General features: G+C 34.3%; 1 protein-coding gene across 1 annotated transcript in view; it reads left to right on the forward strand.

Annotated features, from left to right (window-relative positions):
• Positions 1-12809, forward strand: part of RGS9 (regulator of G protein signaling 9) — a 474238-nt gene that overhangs the window by 330768 nt on the left and 130661 nt on the right. The window contains 2 exon segments of the mRNA XM_053707768.1: positions 3285-3346; positions 9391-9504. Coding sequence (XP_053563743.1) covers positions 3285-3346; positions 9391-9504 — 176 coding nt within the window.

Consider the following 12809-nt stretch of genomic DNA (forward strand, 5'->3'; position numbering starts at 1 on the left):
TGTTGTTAATGCTCCATCCCTTGTCACCTTGATCAGCTCCATTGGGCCAATTAATGTAGGCACTACTATTCTACCCTCTTTATCCTAATAAGAGTTCTGAGAGGGCTTGCTATGTATGCATGCATAATCTTAACGTTCAATTGATGTTCCCACAGAAAACATTGAATTTTGTTTTTAGCTGCCAACCTATGGTATACACCTGATATCTCTTATTTACATATATTAACTCTAAATAAATAGTTCCTTACCTAATACACTAAATCTATATTCTGTAAAAAAAATAAAAAAAAAATAAAATAAAAATTTTTTTTAACTTATCACCCCTCCCCCGCATAATATACCTCCTATTTTAGGAGGGCTAACTACACGGCTTATCTTGCCTATGCCACAACCTAACTATTGTTTTTTTTTTATTATTAGGAACCCTTGCAGTGCTATATGATATTGACCTTGTTTATTATATCTAGTGTAGCAGGGCTGCTCAGGTTTTTAGCATAATCCACCTATATATTTTTCCATACTATTTACATAGCAGAAGGATATTTTCATTTTAGCTGTCATTTAAAGCACCAACTGCTAAACTACTCTAAGCTTACCAACCTAAATGTGACAATTCTAACTGATAATCTTAGTTTGTGTAAAAAGAGGTCCCAGTTTTTTCTATAAGATTTATTCATATTGAGAATTTTATTATTCTGTTGACCTTGTTTATTCATTCATATTGAGAAATGTAATCTTCTATGTATATATGGAAGGCATCAACCTGAAATGTACTTTTTTTTTGTTTATTTCCATGATACGCTGTTTTCATACAAGTTGTATTGTTTTCGCACAACCTCAATAAAAAATTAAAATTTTAAAAAAATAAAATAATAGTATGTAGGTGTCGGCGATGTTGGGGCAGCAGATTAGGGGTTAATACATATAATGTAGGTGGTGGCAGTGTCCGGAGCGGCAGATTAGGGGTTAATACATATAATGTAGGTGTCAGCGATGTCTGGGGCGGCATATTAGGGGTTAATAAATGTAAGATTAGGGGTGTTTAGACTCAGGGTTCATGTTAGGGTGTTAGGTGTAGACATAACTTTTATTTCCCCATAGGAATCAATGGGGCTGCGTAAACTCGTAATCTAGGCCAAAGTTTGTAAAAACTGAATTGTGGGTGTGGTGAGGGGTGTATTCATAGTCATTTTGAGGTTTGGGAAACTTTGCCCCTCCTGGTAGGATTGTAGCTCATGGACTCTTGCCAATTACATGAAAGAAAACGACAATTCCGCTTTGTATTTTGTACTTTAAGTACAAATTTCTTGCTTTTTTTGCACATTCAATGTACTTAAATTACAATTTACGCTGTGCATAGTTAATATGATCCATGTGTAATTTACAAATGTTATGTTTTTTGTAAAATACGATTTTTGTTGAACAATTCCGTTAAGAATTTTAATGCACCTTTACAGTAGATTTTTTTCCTGCATATTTTTATGTGAATGGTTCAATTATTCGTTTTGTAAGATTTTTAAAAGTACGAATTTTATTGTGCACGTTTGTAATGTATGCATCTCCCTTCCCATACGAAAATGCAATAATCACCCCTTAGCAAGACACCCTGTTTCCAGGGTAAAAAGTGGGTGTAAATCATTCCACCAGGGAAACATTAGAGCTGGCGAGCACTCTTATAGAATCTCACTAGTCCAGTGATCATTTTAGAATCAGAGCAATAGAACCCAAGAAACCCAAAATGTTTCTTTCATGATTCAGATAGGGCATACAATTGTATTACTTCTATTATCAAGCAGGGATGTAAGCTAAGGAGCGTACACATGTCTGGAGCACTATATGGTAGCAGTTTTTCAAGAATGCTATCCATTTGCGAGAGCAGTAGATGGCAGTAATAATTCCTAACATAGTGCTCCGGACCCCTACCTAGGTATCTCTTCAACAAAGAATACATTGTTATGAAGCACATTTGATAATATAAATAAATTGGCCTTATTTTGTTTTTTTAATTTTTTTTTTCTTAATCACAAAAGAAAATGTTTGGGTTTTACATCCCAAGACACTCAGTACAGTCTGGAAACAAGGGCCTTTTTTAAGTGTAGAAAAATAATCTGTGTAATTTCAAGATCAACCATTATCAACAGAAGGTTTTTTCAAATATCGAGGGGCTGCTATCTACTGCGCCAGTGAAAATGAGGACAGTATTATCCTGCCTTGGGGACATAATGCTGACAAATGTAACATTTCTGCTAACTGTGAATACAAAAAGTCAACATTAGTTTACAACAGGAAATACATCCAGCCTGATTTGTTTTTAGCAAATGCTCTGAAATAGTCATCCAATGAGGCTTGTACACAATGTAAAAAAAAAAAAGAGGAGGGTAAGAACGAGCCAGTAAAAGGAATCCTAATTTGAGGTAATAATTACAAAAGAATATATTCTTGGGTAGCATTTTACAGAAACAAATATAATCCAATCGCAAACAACCCGATTAAAGACTGAAATAAATATACTGGACAGTACTGGATATAACTAAAATCAGTTGTTTAAAAATAAGCTGTGGCCTAACCATGTAACTAGGCAATAACACAGACCAAATTCCAGCCATGGCACCTAAATTACCATAAGAAAGAGGGGTGGTAACTATTGATATCTCTATAGGTCCTTCTGTGATGTCACATTTTAAAGGGGGAGAAACAAGTGAAATTGGCTCCATCTTAAGGGAAAGGGGGCGGTTTGGAGGAATTGTGGTTGTATTTTGAGACATTTATTAAGGAGAGTTAAAGGTATATAAAGCTGAACAAAAAATATTTCATTACTTCTATTATCAAATTTTCTTAGATTTCTTGGTATCCTTTGTTCAGGGAGCAATTTACTTATAGTAATTTAATTCCATTAATAACATTTGTTTCATGCATGTATGTTCAACCACCAATCAGAAGTTAGCTCCCAGTAGTGCATTGCAGCTTCCTGAGCCTACCTAGGTATGTTTTCAACAAAGGATACCAAGAGAATGAAGCAAATTAGATAATAGAAGTAAATTGGAAAGTTGTTTTATCTGTACTATTTATTTAATATTTACAGTTAAGTATTAGCCTCCACCAGCTACTCTGCGGGTTGACCGTGCACAGAATACACAATTGTATCACTGTATAACAACACGCTCTTCTTTTAATTCCCTAACAGAACAAAATGCTGCTAATGACTACAATAGTAATGCCATGTAGAAAGGTTGGCTAGTACCATACATATGTATTTGCTAATGATGTACTGTTGCTATTTGCAGATTATGTATTACCAGCAAGCTCTCATGAGATCTACAGTCAAATCTTCTGTGTCTTTGGGAGGGTGAGTGCTTTATTGCCTTGCTGTCTGCACACTTTTTTTGCATGTTATACTTTGAAGGCGGCATTTATTTATTTTTTACAATAGGATAATGGGAGCCTGTTATTCCATTCCTGCAGCACAGTACTAAATTAAACTGTTGGAAAGTGATAACACATTTTCATTTAGTTAAAGGGACACCACTGTCATGTTTTATATGTTCATAGTCTTAAGCACTGCATCACTTAACAACTGTATACAAAATAAATGTTTTAAAATGATTGAACACAGTCATTTTGTTAGCACAGTCAAAAGGTTTTGCACTTTATGGATGTACCCCTTGAAAAGACTGGGGAAATTCATATTTACTTTGCTTTGGCCAGTTAGGGATATATGTAAATATCCTTGTGTTCTGATTTAAGCAATCACTGGACTCACTAGATTCAGAAAATAAATTTCTTTGTTTTATCTTTTTTTTTTTTAGTTTAGTAGTTTGCCTTTAGGAGCAAACATATTGGCTTAGATTCAATAAAAATCATTAGTGAAACTAATATCTTGCTGTAATGTTTGTGGGATATTCCACTATCAGACCAAACATGGCTAGTAGTCTTCTTATCCCGGCGTCAAGTGGAATGATAGGAAATATCCCAGAGCAGAGAGAGAGTTTGTAAAATGAGGTAAACAGTACTCACAGCAGGCAGAGCAGTACTCAGCGGCAACAGGAAGGTAATCCAGCAGTATGGCAGTTCAGAGGTAAACTAATAGAAGGACCGGGAACAGGCAGGAGTCAGCAACAAAAGAACAGTTAAGCAATCCAGCATTGCAGAGTTTAAGGCAAGCAGCGTAGTCAAACAGGCAGAGTTCATCAACAGTTAAGCATTCCAGCAATTCAGGGGTTAAGTCATGCAGAGTAGTCAAAACAGGCAGAGTTCAGCAATGGTGAATCAATACAGCATAAAGATATACAGGAGCACAAGACGTAACACCTATACTTGGGCACAGGTAAGAGAGACTGAGGCCTTTACATAGGGAAGACAGGGCGGGCGATGATGTCATCACCGTGCTGCAGTTACACTGCTGTATGCCTAGCAAGGAGTGCCTGTGTCCATGGCAATGGCCACAGCAGAGCAGAGGAGCAGCATGACGCAGTAACAACACTCCACATCACAATAAAATACTTCTGAATTCATAATGATTTGTACATACCCCTAGTAGTGCCTGCAAGTTGGAATTCACTTTCCATTATATTTGAAAGAGTATATCTATCTCATACAGAAAAGAAATGCTGGTCTAGAGCGGAAAATGAAAATGATCAAATCAGAATTGCCAGTTAAACAGTGACTAGCGCTATATGAGTACTTAGAAATTCTTAGTGCAGCCTCTGCCAGTATATAGATGAGATTGCTGCTATGATTGAAATTGTAGATATCATAGACACTCTTTTTTTTATAATGCATAATATGCCAATGTAATCTGCACTGTTACCCTCTTTTAAAAGTTTTCTGTTTTCATATAATCAAACTTTAAAAATTTAAACTAATCTATCAATCACGAACCTTCCCTCTACCCCCTTAGATTTCACATTCTTGACCCCTTCTCCGCCCCCTTAGATTTCCTATTCTTGAGGATGGTGAAGTGTAGAGCGTTCCCAGGCACTCCACACTTCACAGAAATGAAGTCTACTGGTCGAAGAGAAGGTCCGTGATTGACATTCATTTAGAATACATTTGCCAAAATGCAATGCACGCTCCAGACTGCTAGAGATTCCATTCTTGCTCAGATCATTCAACTAAATCAACTATGTAAACAGTGAATCACAAGACTCACTGTTTACATGGTGTAAGTAAAGAAGGAAGGCAGTGAGCGACCAAGATTTCAGCCCCAACTAGTGAAAGAGCCTTTGATTGGATTATGCCTTAAGTCTAATTTCAATAATCTTGGGTATGGGTATATCGCATTCACTGACACCACACATTGATTAAAGCGAGTCATGTGGCTGAACATCTGATTGGCCAACAGAAAAATACTTTAGAAAAAAAAAATTGATCATTTGGGGGTTGGAGGATTCGGCAGAGGAGGTGAGACAGGGTTGAAGAAAAAGCATCATAATGAAGATTAGCAGGTATAAATAATTATATTTTGAAAACCAATTATATTAAGCTTTGGATGCTCTTTAAAATTATGCTTTGTTGAAGTGTTGAGTTTACCATCACTTTAAGTACTACTGTGGCTTCCTGTCATATAATTTTTGCAGCATACATCTTCAGCTGAACATGGTCAAGAAACTGATTAGAGCTAGGGCATGTGTCTCCTAGCAACCACTTAAAATGGAAAGCTCCTACTTTGCCTTCCTGCAGAGACCACAGTCCCTTGTGGGGCTGTGGCAGGAAGTAATGGAGCCTGCACAAATGATATTAAAAAAAAAAAAATAACTAAAAGGTACAATCCTTTTAAAATGAAAACATTTACACAATACACTACAATAAACTGTTATTTCAGAGAATGCATACATTTTTGTGCATAATTAAATGACATTAAAACTTTATAAAATTAAGACTATAAAATTATTTTTTTAAGAGATATTGAACACTAATTACATTTCAAGCACCTTCCTCTAGTTATGGGTGCTGCCATTTTGGAACGTAGGTTACACTGCAGGTATCTGAAGAAGAGTTACTGCCCATGTGCAAACACTTCAGCACTGGCATATGGTGAAAGGTAGATTTCAACATGGCGGCACCCATTACTAGAGGGAGAAATAAACTATGCTTATGAAGTATGTTTGGTGTTCAATGTCCCTTTAATTGTGCGCATTATTTAACAAATTGTGAGCCAGTGTTAATTTTGACGGCAAGTTTCAATTTAGTCTTAGTTTTAGTCTTTTGACTAAAATGCCATTTTAGTTTTAGTTGTTTTAGTTTTAGTCATCTGAATTAATTTAGTTTTAGTCTAGTTTTAGTCGACTGAATCTCCAATACATTTTAGTCAACTAAATCTCCAGTAGATTTTAGTCAACTAAAATCTAAGGGGTTTAGTTAAAGTGTAATGCATTATTTTAGCATTTCTCTATCATTTGCAAACTGATTATATACTACAGTAGTAAACATAACACCTGTTAATATTTATGATATTAAGGTTTAAACATGCAATACAGACACAGATTTAGCCGTTTTGATATGTAACATCTTTATTAACCTTTTAAAGCCGTTATGCCGTTCCATTCCGTCATAATTAGACTGGGCTTTAAAGCCGTTATGACGGAATGGAACGTCATAACTAACGGCTGTCCTGAAGCCTTCTGTGCTTCAGGGATTTAATCGCGGTCTGGAGGGCGTTCCTAGGATTGTAGGGACGCCCCCCAGATGCGATCCAATAATTGAAATCTCGCGATCGTATGCACGATCGCGTAGTTTCAATTTGTCTACATCGGAACAGTTGTTCCGATGTAGGCACTTTAACCCTGTCACGAAAGGGTTAAACTTAAAATTAAATAAAACCAAGTTTCATAAACAAACAGAAGTGCAACTTTAAAATATAAAAAAAACAAAACTGTATTGGCTGTATTGCACATATTACCCAATATAAAAACTTTAACAGTTCTCTGTTAATAATTAAAACAAGTATCAAGTAACTCAACACAACAATAAGTTTATGCAGCTAGCACAGGCACAGCATAACTTAAACCCATACTCGTGGGTTATGCTTATTTCTATAGGAAGAATCAATTGAATGTTCACATATTCGAAAATGGTTCGGCAACGATATTAGCACTGCTCTAGAACTTCCAAACTCATTATATACTCCTGGAGTAAAGGTTTATTAACCTGTTTTTATTTATGGTATTAAGGTTTGAACATGCAATACAGATTTAACAGATTTAACTGTTGTGGTATATAACGTCTTTATCTTAAAATGTAATAAAATGAAGTTTCGTAAATTTTACAAAAGAGCAGTAATTGAATATGGATTGATTATAACAACTTGCATAAAATGTTTTTGTCAGCAAATTTTGATTTAGTTTTAGTCATAGTCTTTTGACTAAAATGTCATTTTGATTTAGTTTTAGTCATAGTCTTTTGACTAAAATGTCATTTTAGTTTTAGTCGTATTTTAGTCATTAGAATTTCTTTAGTTTTATAGTCATTTTAGTCTAGTTTTAGTCGACGAAATTAACACTGTTGTGAGCACAATAAGCAAATTGTGCACATGGTTTTGCAATTTTCTGTGCACGTTATATTGTTCTTATGATTGGTGAAATCTTGGGCACATTTTGCTAAATCCTACACACGATTTGTAAACTCATGAGCACATTTCTCCAGGGCTACATGTCTCTCACTCCCTCTTATTTATTTAGTATTAGAATCATGTTGCTGAACAATGCTGTTTATATATATATATATATATATATATATATATATATATATATATATATATATATATATATATATATATATATATATATATATATATATATATATATATATATATATATATATATGTATAAAAATGTCTGTTTCTGGTCTATTATGTCTATATTCACTTAAAATTGTGTGTGTTCATATTTATATAAATAAATGTTCATAAATCATATTGAATTATATTCCAAAACGATGAGAAAGTTAAAGGTATAATTTGCCCCTTTTGATTTTTTCTAACTTAAAGGGACAGTCAACCATAGAATTGTTATTGTTTTAAAAGATAGATAATCCCTTTATTACTCATTCCCCAGTTTTGCACAACCAACACAGTTATATTAATGTACTTTTTACCTTTGTGATTACCTTGTATCTAGGAACCTTCTTCCAGCCCCCTGATCACATGACTGTGACTGTTTATTATCTATTGTCTTAAATTTGGCATTGTATTGTGCTAGATCTTAAATAACTTTCTGTGCCTCAACACAGTGTTATCTATATAGCCCACGTGTACTTTCTGTCTCTTTGTGTTGAAAAGAGATTTAAAAAGCATGTGATAAGAGGCAGCCCTCAAAGGCTTAGAAATTAGCATATGAGCCTACCTATGTTTAGTGTAAACTAAGAATACCAAGAGAAAAAAGCAAATTTGATGATAAAAGTAAATTGGAAAGTCAATTAAAATTAAAAGTCCTATCTGAATAATGAAAGTTTAATTTATACTTGACTGTCCCTTTAAAGGGACATTAAACCCAAAAAAAATATTTCATGATTAAGACAGAAAATACAATTTCAAACAACATTCCAATTTACTTATTTTATCTAATTTGTTTAATTCTTCAGATATCCTTTGTTGAAGTAAATTGCAATGCACATGGGTGAGCCAATCATACAAGGCATCTTTGTGCAGCCACCAATTACCAGCTACATATTCATTTTCCTTGTATCAGTTTAAAGGAACTATTAAACACTATAGAATATAATAATCAACAAATTAATAGTTTCAAATTTAGTAACATTTTCTTTTCCCCTGCATCATGTGACAGCCCATCTTGCACATGCTCAGTAAGAGCTGGTACCTCACAAAGTGTGCATATAAAAAGATTGTGCACATTTAGATAATGGAAGTGAATTGAAAAGCTGTTTAAAATGACATGCTCTATCTGAATCATGAATGTTTAATTTTGACTTTAGTGTGTCTTTAAGAGGGTTAAAGCTTGCATATGGTGTACATTGTTAAGACGAGTTCCTGTTGTAGTCTACAGTTTGGTCAAGTATCATGGATGTTTTATACTTATATTATCTAAGGATGCAGCGAAACAGGTTCAATTACAGAGCAATAAAATTGTACGCACTTGTTATTTATTTGTGCATGCAGTTTAATTAACTAATTAAGAAAATATCTTCACAATTTATTAAATCATTGGCATGATTTGCTAAAACGTGTGCATGAATTGATAAAACATGCGCATGATTTGCTAAAACGTGTGCACGATTTGATAAAACCTGCAAACTGTGCACAGTATATCGACTTTCTGATTGGCTGAGATGTCGCCATCTTTCTCCTGTCTCTCATATTGAATCCTTTTCTTTTGTGAACCTAGACTGTTGTCTCTCTGAACCGCGCTGGTAATTGACTGTGTCATTTCTTTGTAGAGTACTGAAGTACAGTGAGCAGTATTACTCACATGACCCCATTATGTCTGGATGTCTGCCAAGCAACCCCTGGATTACAGATGACACAATGTTTTGGGAGCTCAATGCTAAACTGTAAGTTTTCTATTAGTATCACTAGTTATATTGTAATATTTATTTGTTTACATAGAGGCACAGGTCATTGGCATAACAACAAACATCGAGTAACCCAGCAAAATATGTTAAAGGGACAGTCTGCTCTAGAATTGTTATTGTTTAAAAAGATAGATAATAACTTTATTACCCATTCCCCAGTTTTGCATAACCAACACTGTTATATTAATATACTTTTTACCTCTGTGATTACCTTGTATCTAAGCCTCTGCAGACTACCCCCTTATTTCATTTCTTTTGACAGACTTGCATTTTAGTCAATCAGTCCCCTCTCATAAGTAACTCTACGGGCGTCAATACAATGTTATCTGGCACACAAGAACTAACGCTGTCAAAATGCACTGAGATAAGAGGCGGCCTTCAAGGGCTTAGAAATGAGCATATGAGCCTACCTAGGTTTACCTTCAACAAAGATTACCAAGAGAACAAAGAAAATTTGATGATAAAAGTATAATGGAAAGTTGTTTAAAATTGCATGCCCTATCTGAATCATGAAAGTTTAATTTTGACTAGACTGTACCTTTAAGTACACTTTCCTTATGATCTTTTTAGCAAATCCACTCAACAGAGAGCAGCAAATACATATTTCATATCATAAAAACTTTAAAAACAGGCATAAAAAAATATAGCTATTATAAACTTATCACACAATATAAATAGCAAACAAATATAAACTTAGGGATAGAACTAACTTGGAAGAGTTTTCTTTTTTTAATATGACTATGTTCACTTCTCAGCAAAAGAGAAAGTTCCGTACCAGCTGCAAATGCACCTCCAGTGCATCAATATATCACACAAAGGGATCACCAAATGGGACAAACCCACCCCTCAGGTGCAGATGCAAAATGGAAAAAGAAGGCTACAAATAAGTGACCAGTATCACAAGCTCACTTAGATAATAATATAAGGATTTATGAAGTAATAATTAGACAATCAGATAAAAAGTTTTATTGTTAGATTGAAAAATAAGTAAATAATGAAAAAAAACTTACCTTTTAATTTTGACAGCAGCTCCAGCTTCCTCCACCCATTGCAAAGCCTCTTCCTGGGTCTAAAATGAGGAATCCGAGGAGGATGACCTATCCATCATATCTGACATCAGAAATAGCTTGCGACGACCGGAGGAAGCTGGAGCTGCTGTCAAGATTAAAAGGTGTTTTTTTTCACAACAGGAGTGAAATGTAAATTTTGATGAATTAAAGTGCCCCTGTTTTTAATCGAACTTTTAAAAACCGGGCACTTTAGCATCAAAATTTACATTCACTTTTACCCTTTGGCTGGGGTGTCATTACCTCCTCCTGGTGGCCAGGTTCTTATTTCCCAAAAGTAATGAATGCAGCTGTGGACTCTTTTCATCTGAAGAAAATAAAATTATCAGGTAAGCATAATTTAAGTTTTTTTTATCTCTGTGATTACCTTGTATCTAAGCCTCTGCAGACTTCCCCCTTATTTCAGTTCTTTTGACAAACTTGCATTTTAGCCAATCAGTGCTGACTCATAAATAACCCCATGAGAGATAGCACAATGTTATCTATATGGCATTCACAAACTAGCACTCTCTAGTTTTGAAAATGTATCAAATGCATTGATATAAGAGGCGACCTTCAAGGCCTTAGAAATTAGCATATGAGCCTACGTAGGTTTTAGCTTTCAACTAAGAATACCAAGAGAACAAAGCAAATTTGATGATAAAAGTGAATTGGAAAGTTGTTTAAAATGACATGCCCTATCTGAATCATGAAAGTTTAATTTTGCCTAGACTGTCCCTTTTAAGTTGTTTTTAAGAGGTTTGTTCTTTTTGGAATTTATGTTGAGCTATTTGACTGACAATATGAATGCCATCTGATAGGGTGTCAGGAAGTTTTAGTAGAGAATATAATATTCTATTGAATATACAATGATGAATTATTTCTGCACACATTGCTGCTGTTAGAATGAGAAATGATTCTTGTTGTTAGTGAGATTATTTTTCCTATTCCTTCCTGGATTTTCCAATATCCAAGAGTAAATGTTTATAACAAAAAGAGACATTTAGTTTTCTCTCAGTCATTCCGAGACAAACTCCTGGAATAGGTGTCAGACTATAGCTATATACAAGGAATGCTTTGAGTCATTTCTCTGATCCTAACCTGCTTCCTTGTCAAATTTCTCCTGCCTGCTGTGTTGAATACCTATATTTATCAATAAGTTATCTAGCCATTACATAAATAAATATATTTATAATTCATGACACGTGAGAAAGCTGCAGCAAAAAAATTTAAATTGTGTTTATAATTTCTTGGTAGATTTTAGTAAATCGTATTGAAAATAGTCCAGTGACCACTGCAGTGACTGTAATTACCTTAATAAATTGTCATCAAGAGAAGCCACATGTAAATAGGGGCCCATATGGGCTTTTGGGGTTATAATATAGATTAGAGAGGTCCCGTTGTGCAGTAAAGAAATAAAAGCACTTTTTTCTTGCAAGGTGTTCACTCTACAGTGATCACCTGATTATACAAACAAAATCCATATATTTTTTTTATAGAGGGACTTGTCTATTGGGAGATAAATGTTATTAGGGGTCTGTAGACATACAAATACTGCATATAGAGTAGTATTGCAAACCAGATCACTGTGTGTTGTCTTTATTTTTAAATGATCTGGTTTGTAGTAGTGCTCCAAGACCACCACCAATTAACAACAGATACTGTAACATTATATATAGGCTGACCATATTGCCGCTTTAAGAAGGAACACATATGAAAAATACATAGGTGAGCGTTCTTATACAAAACCATTTCTTTTAACAGCCCTGAAAACAGCCCTGACACATGTATTTTTCATATGTGTCCCATTTTAAAGCGGCAATATGGTCAGCCTAATTATATAGCTCTTTTCACTCTATATGGCCACATTTTATTTTTCCAGCTAAGGTATAGGTATTATTTTAGCAGACAGGTAACAAATTCTGTGTTACTTATTGTACAATTATTAAAAAACATCATACTTTACACATTGTTATGGTAATAAAATAATTATACAGTACAATATTACACACAAAATTTGAATGCTAAAATAGTTCATAATGATGTACCAGATTTCATACTGAAATGTCCTAAATCTAGAATAGTATTCACATCTCAGATTCCATAAACGCACATAAGACTCAATTGTTTTCTTTCATGATTCAGATAAAGAATAACCTTTTAAAGAAAGTTATAGTTTACATCTTCTATTATCTAAATTGCTTCATTCTCTTGATATCCTTTGCTGAACAAACAACA

Source organism: Bombina bombina, chromosome 1 (assembly GCF_027579735.1).
Source record: "Bombina bombina isolate aBomBom1 chromosome 1, aBomBom1.pri, whole genome shotgun sequence".
NCBI classification, from domain to species: Eukaryota; Metazoa; Chordata; class Amphibia; order Anura; family Bombinatoridae; genus Bombina; species Bombina bombina.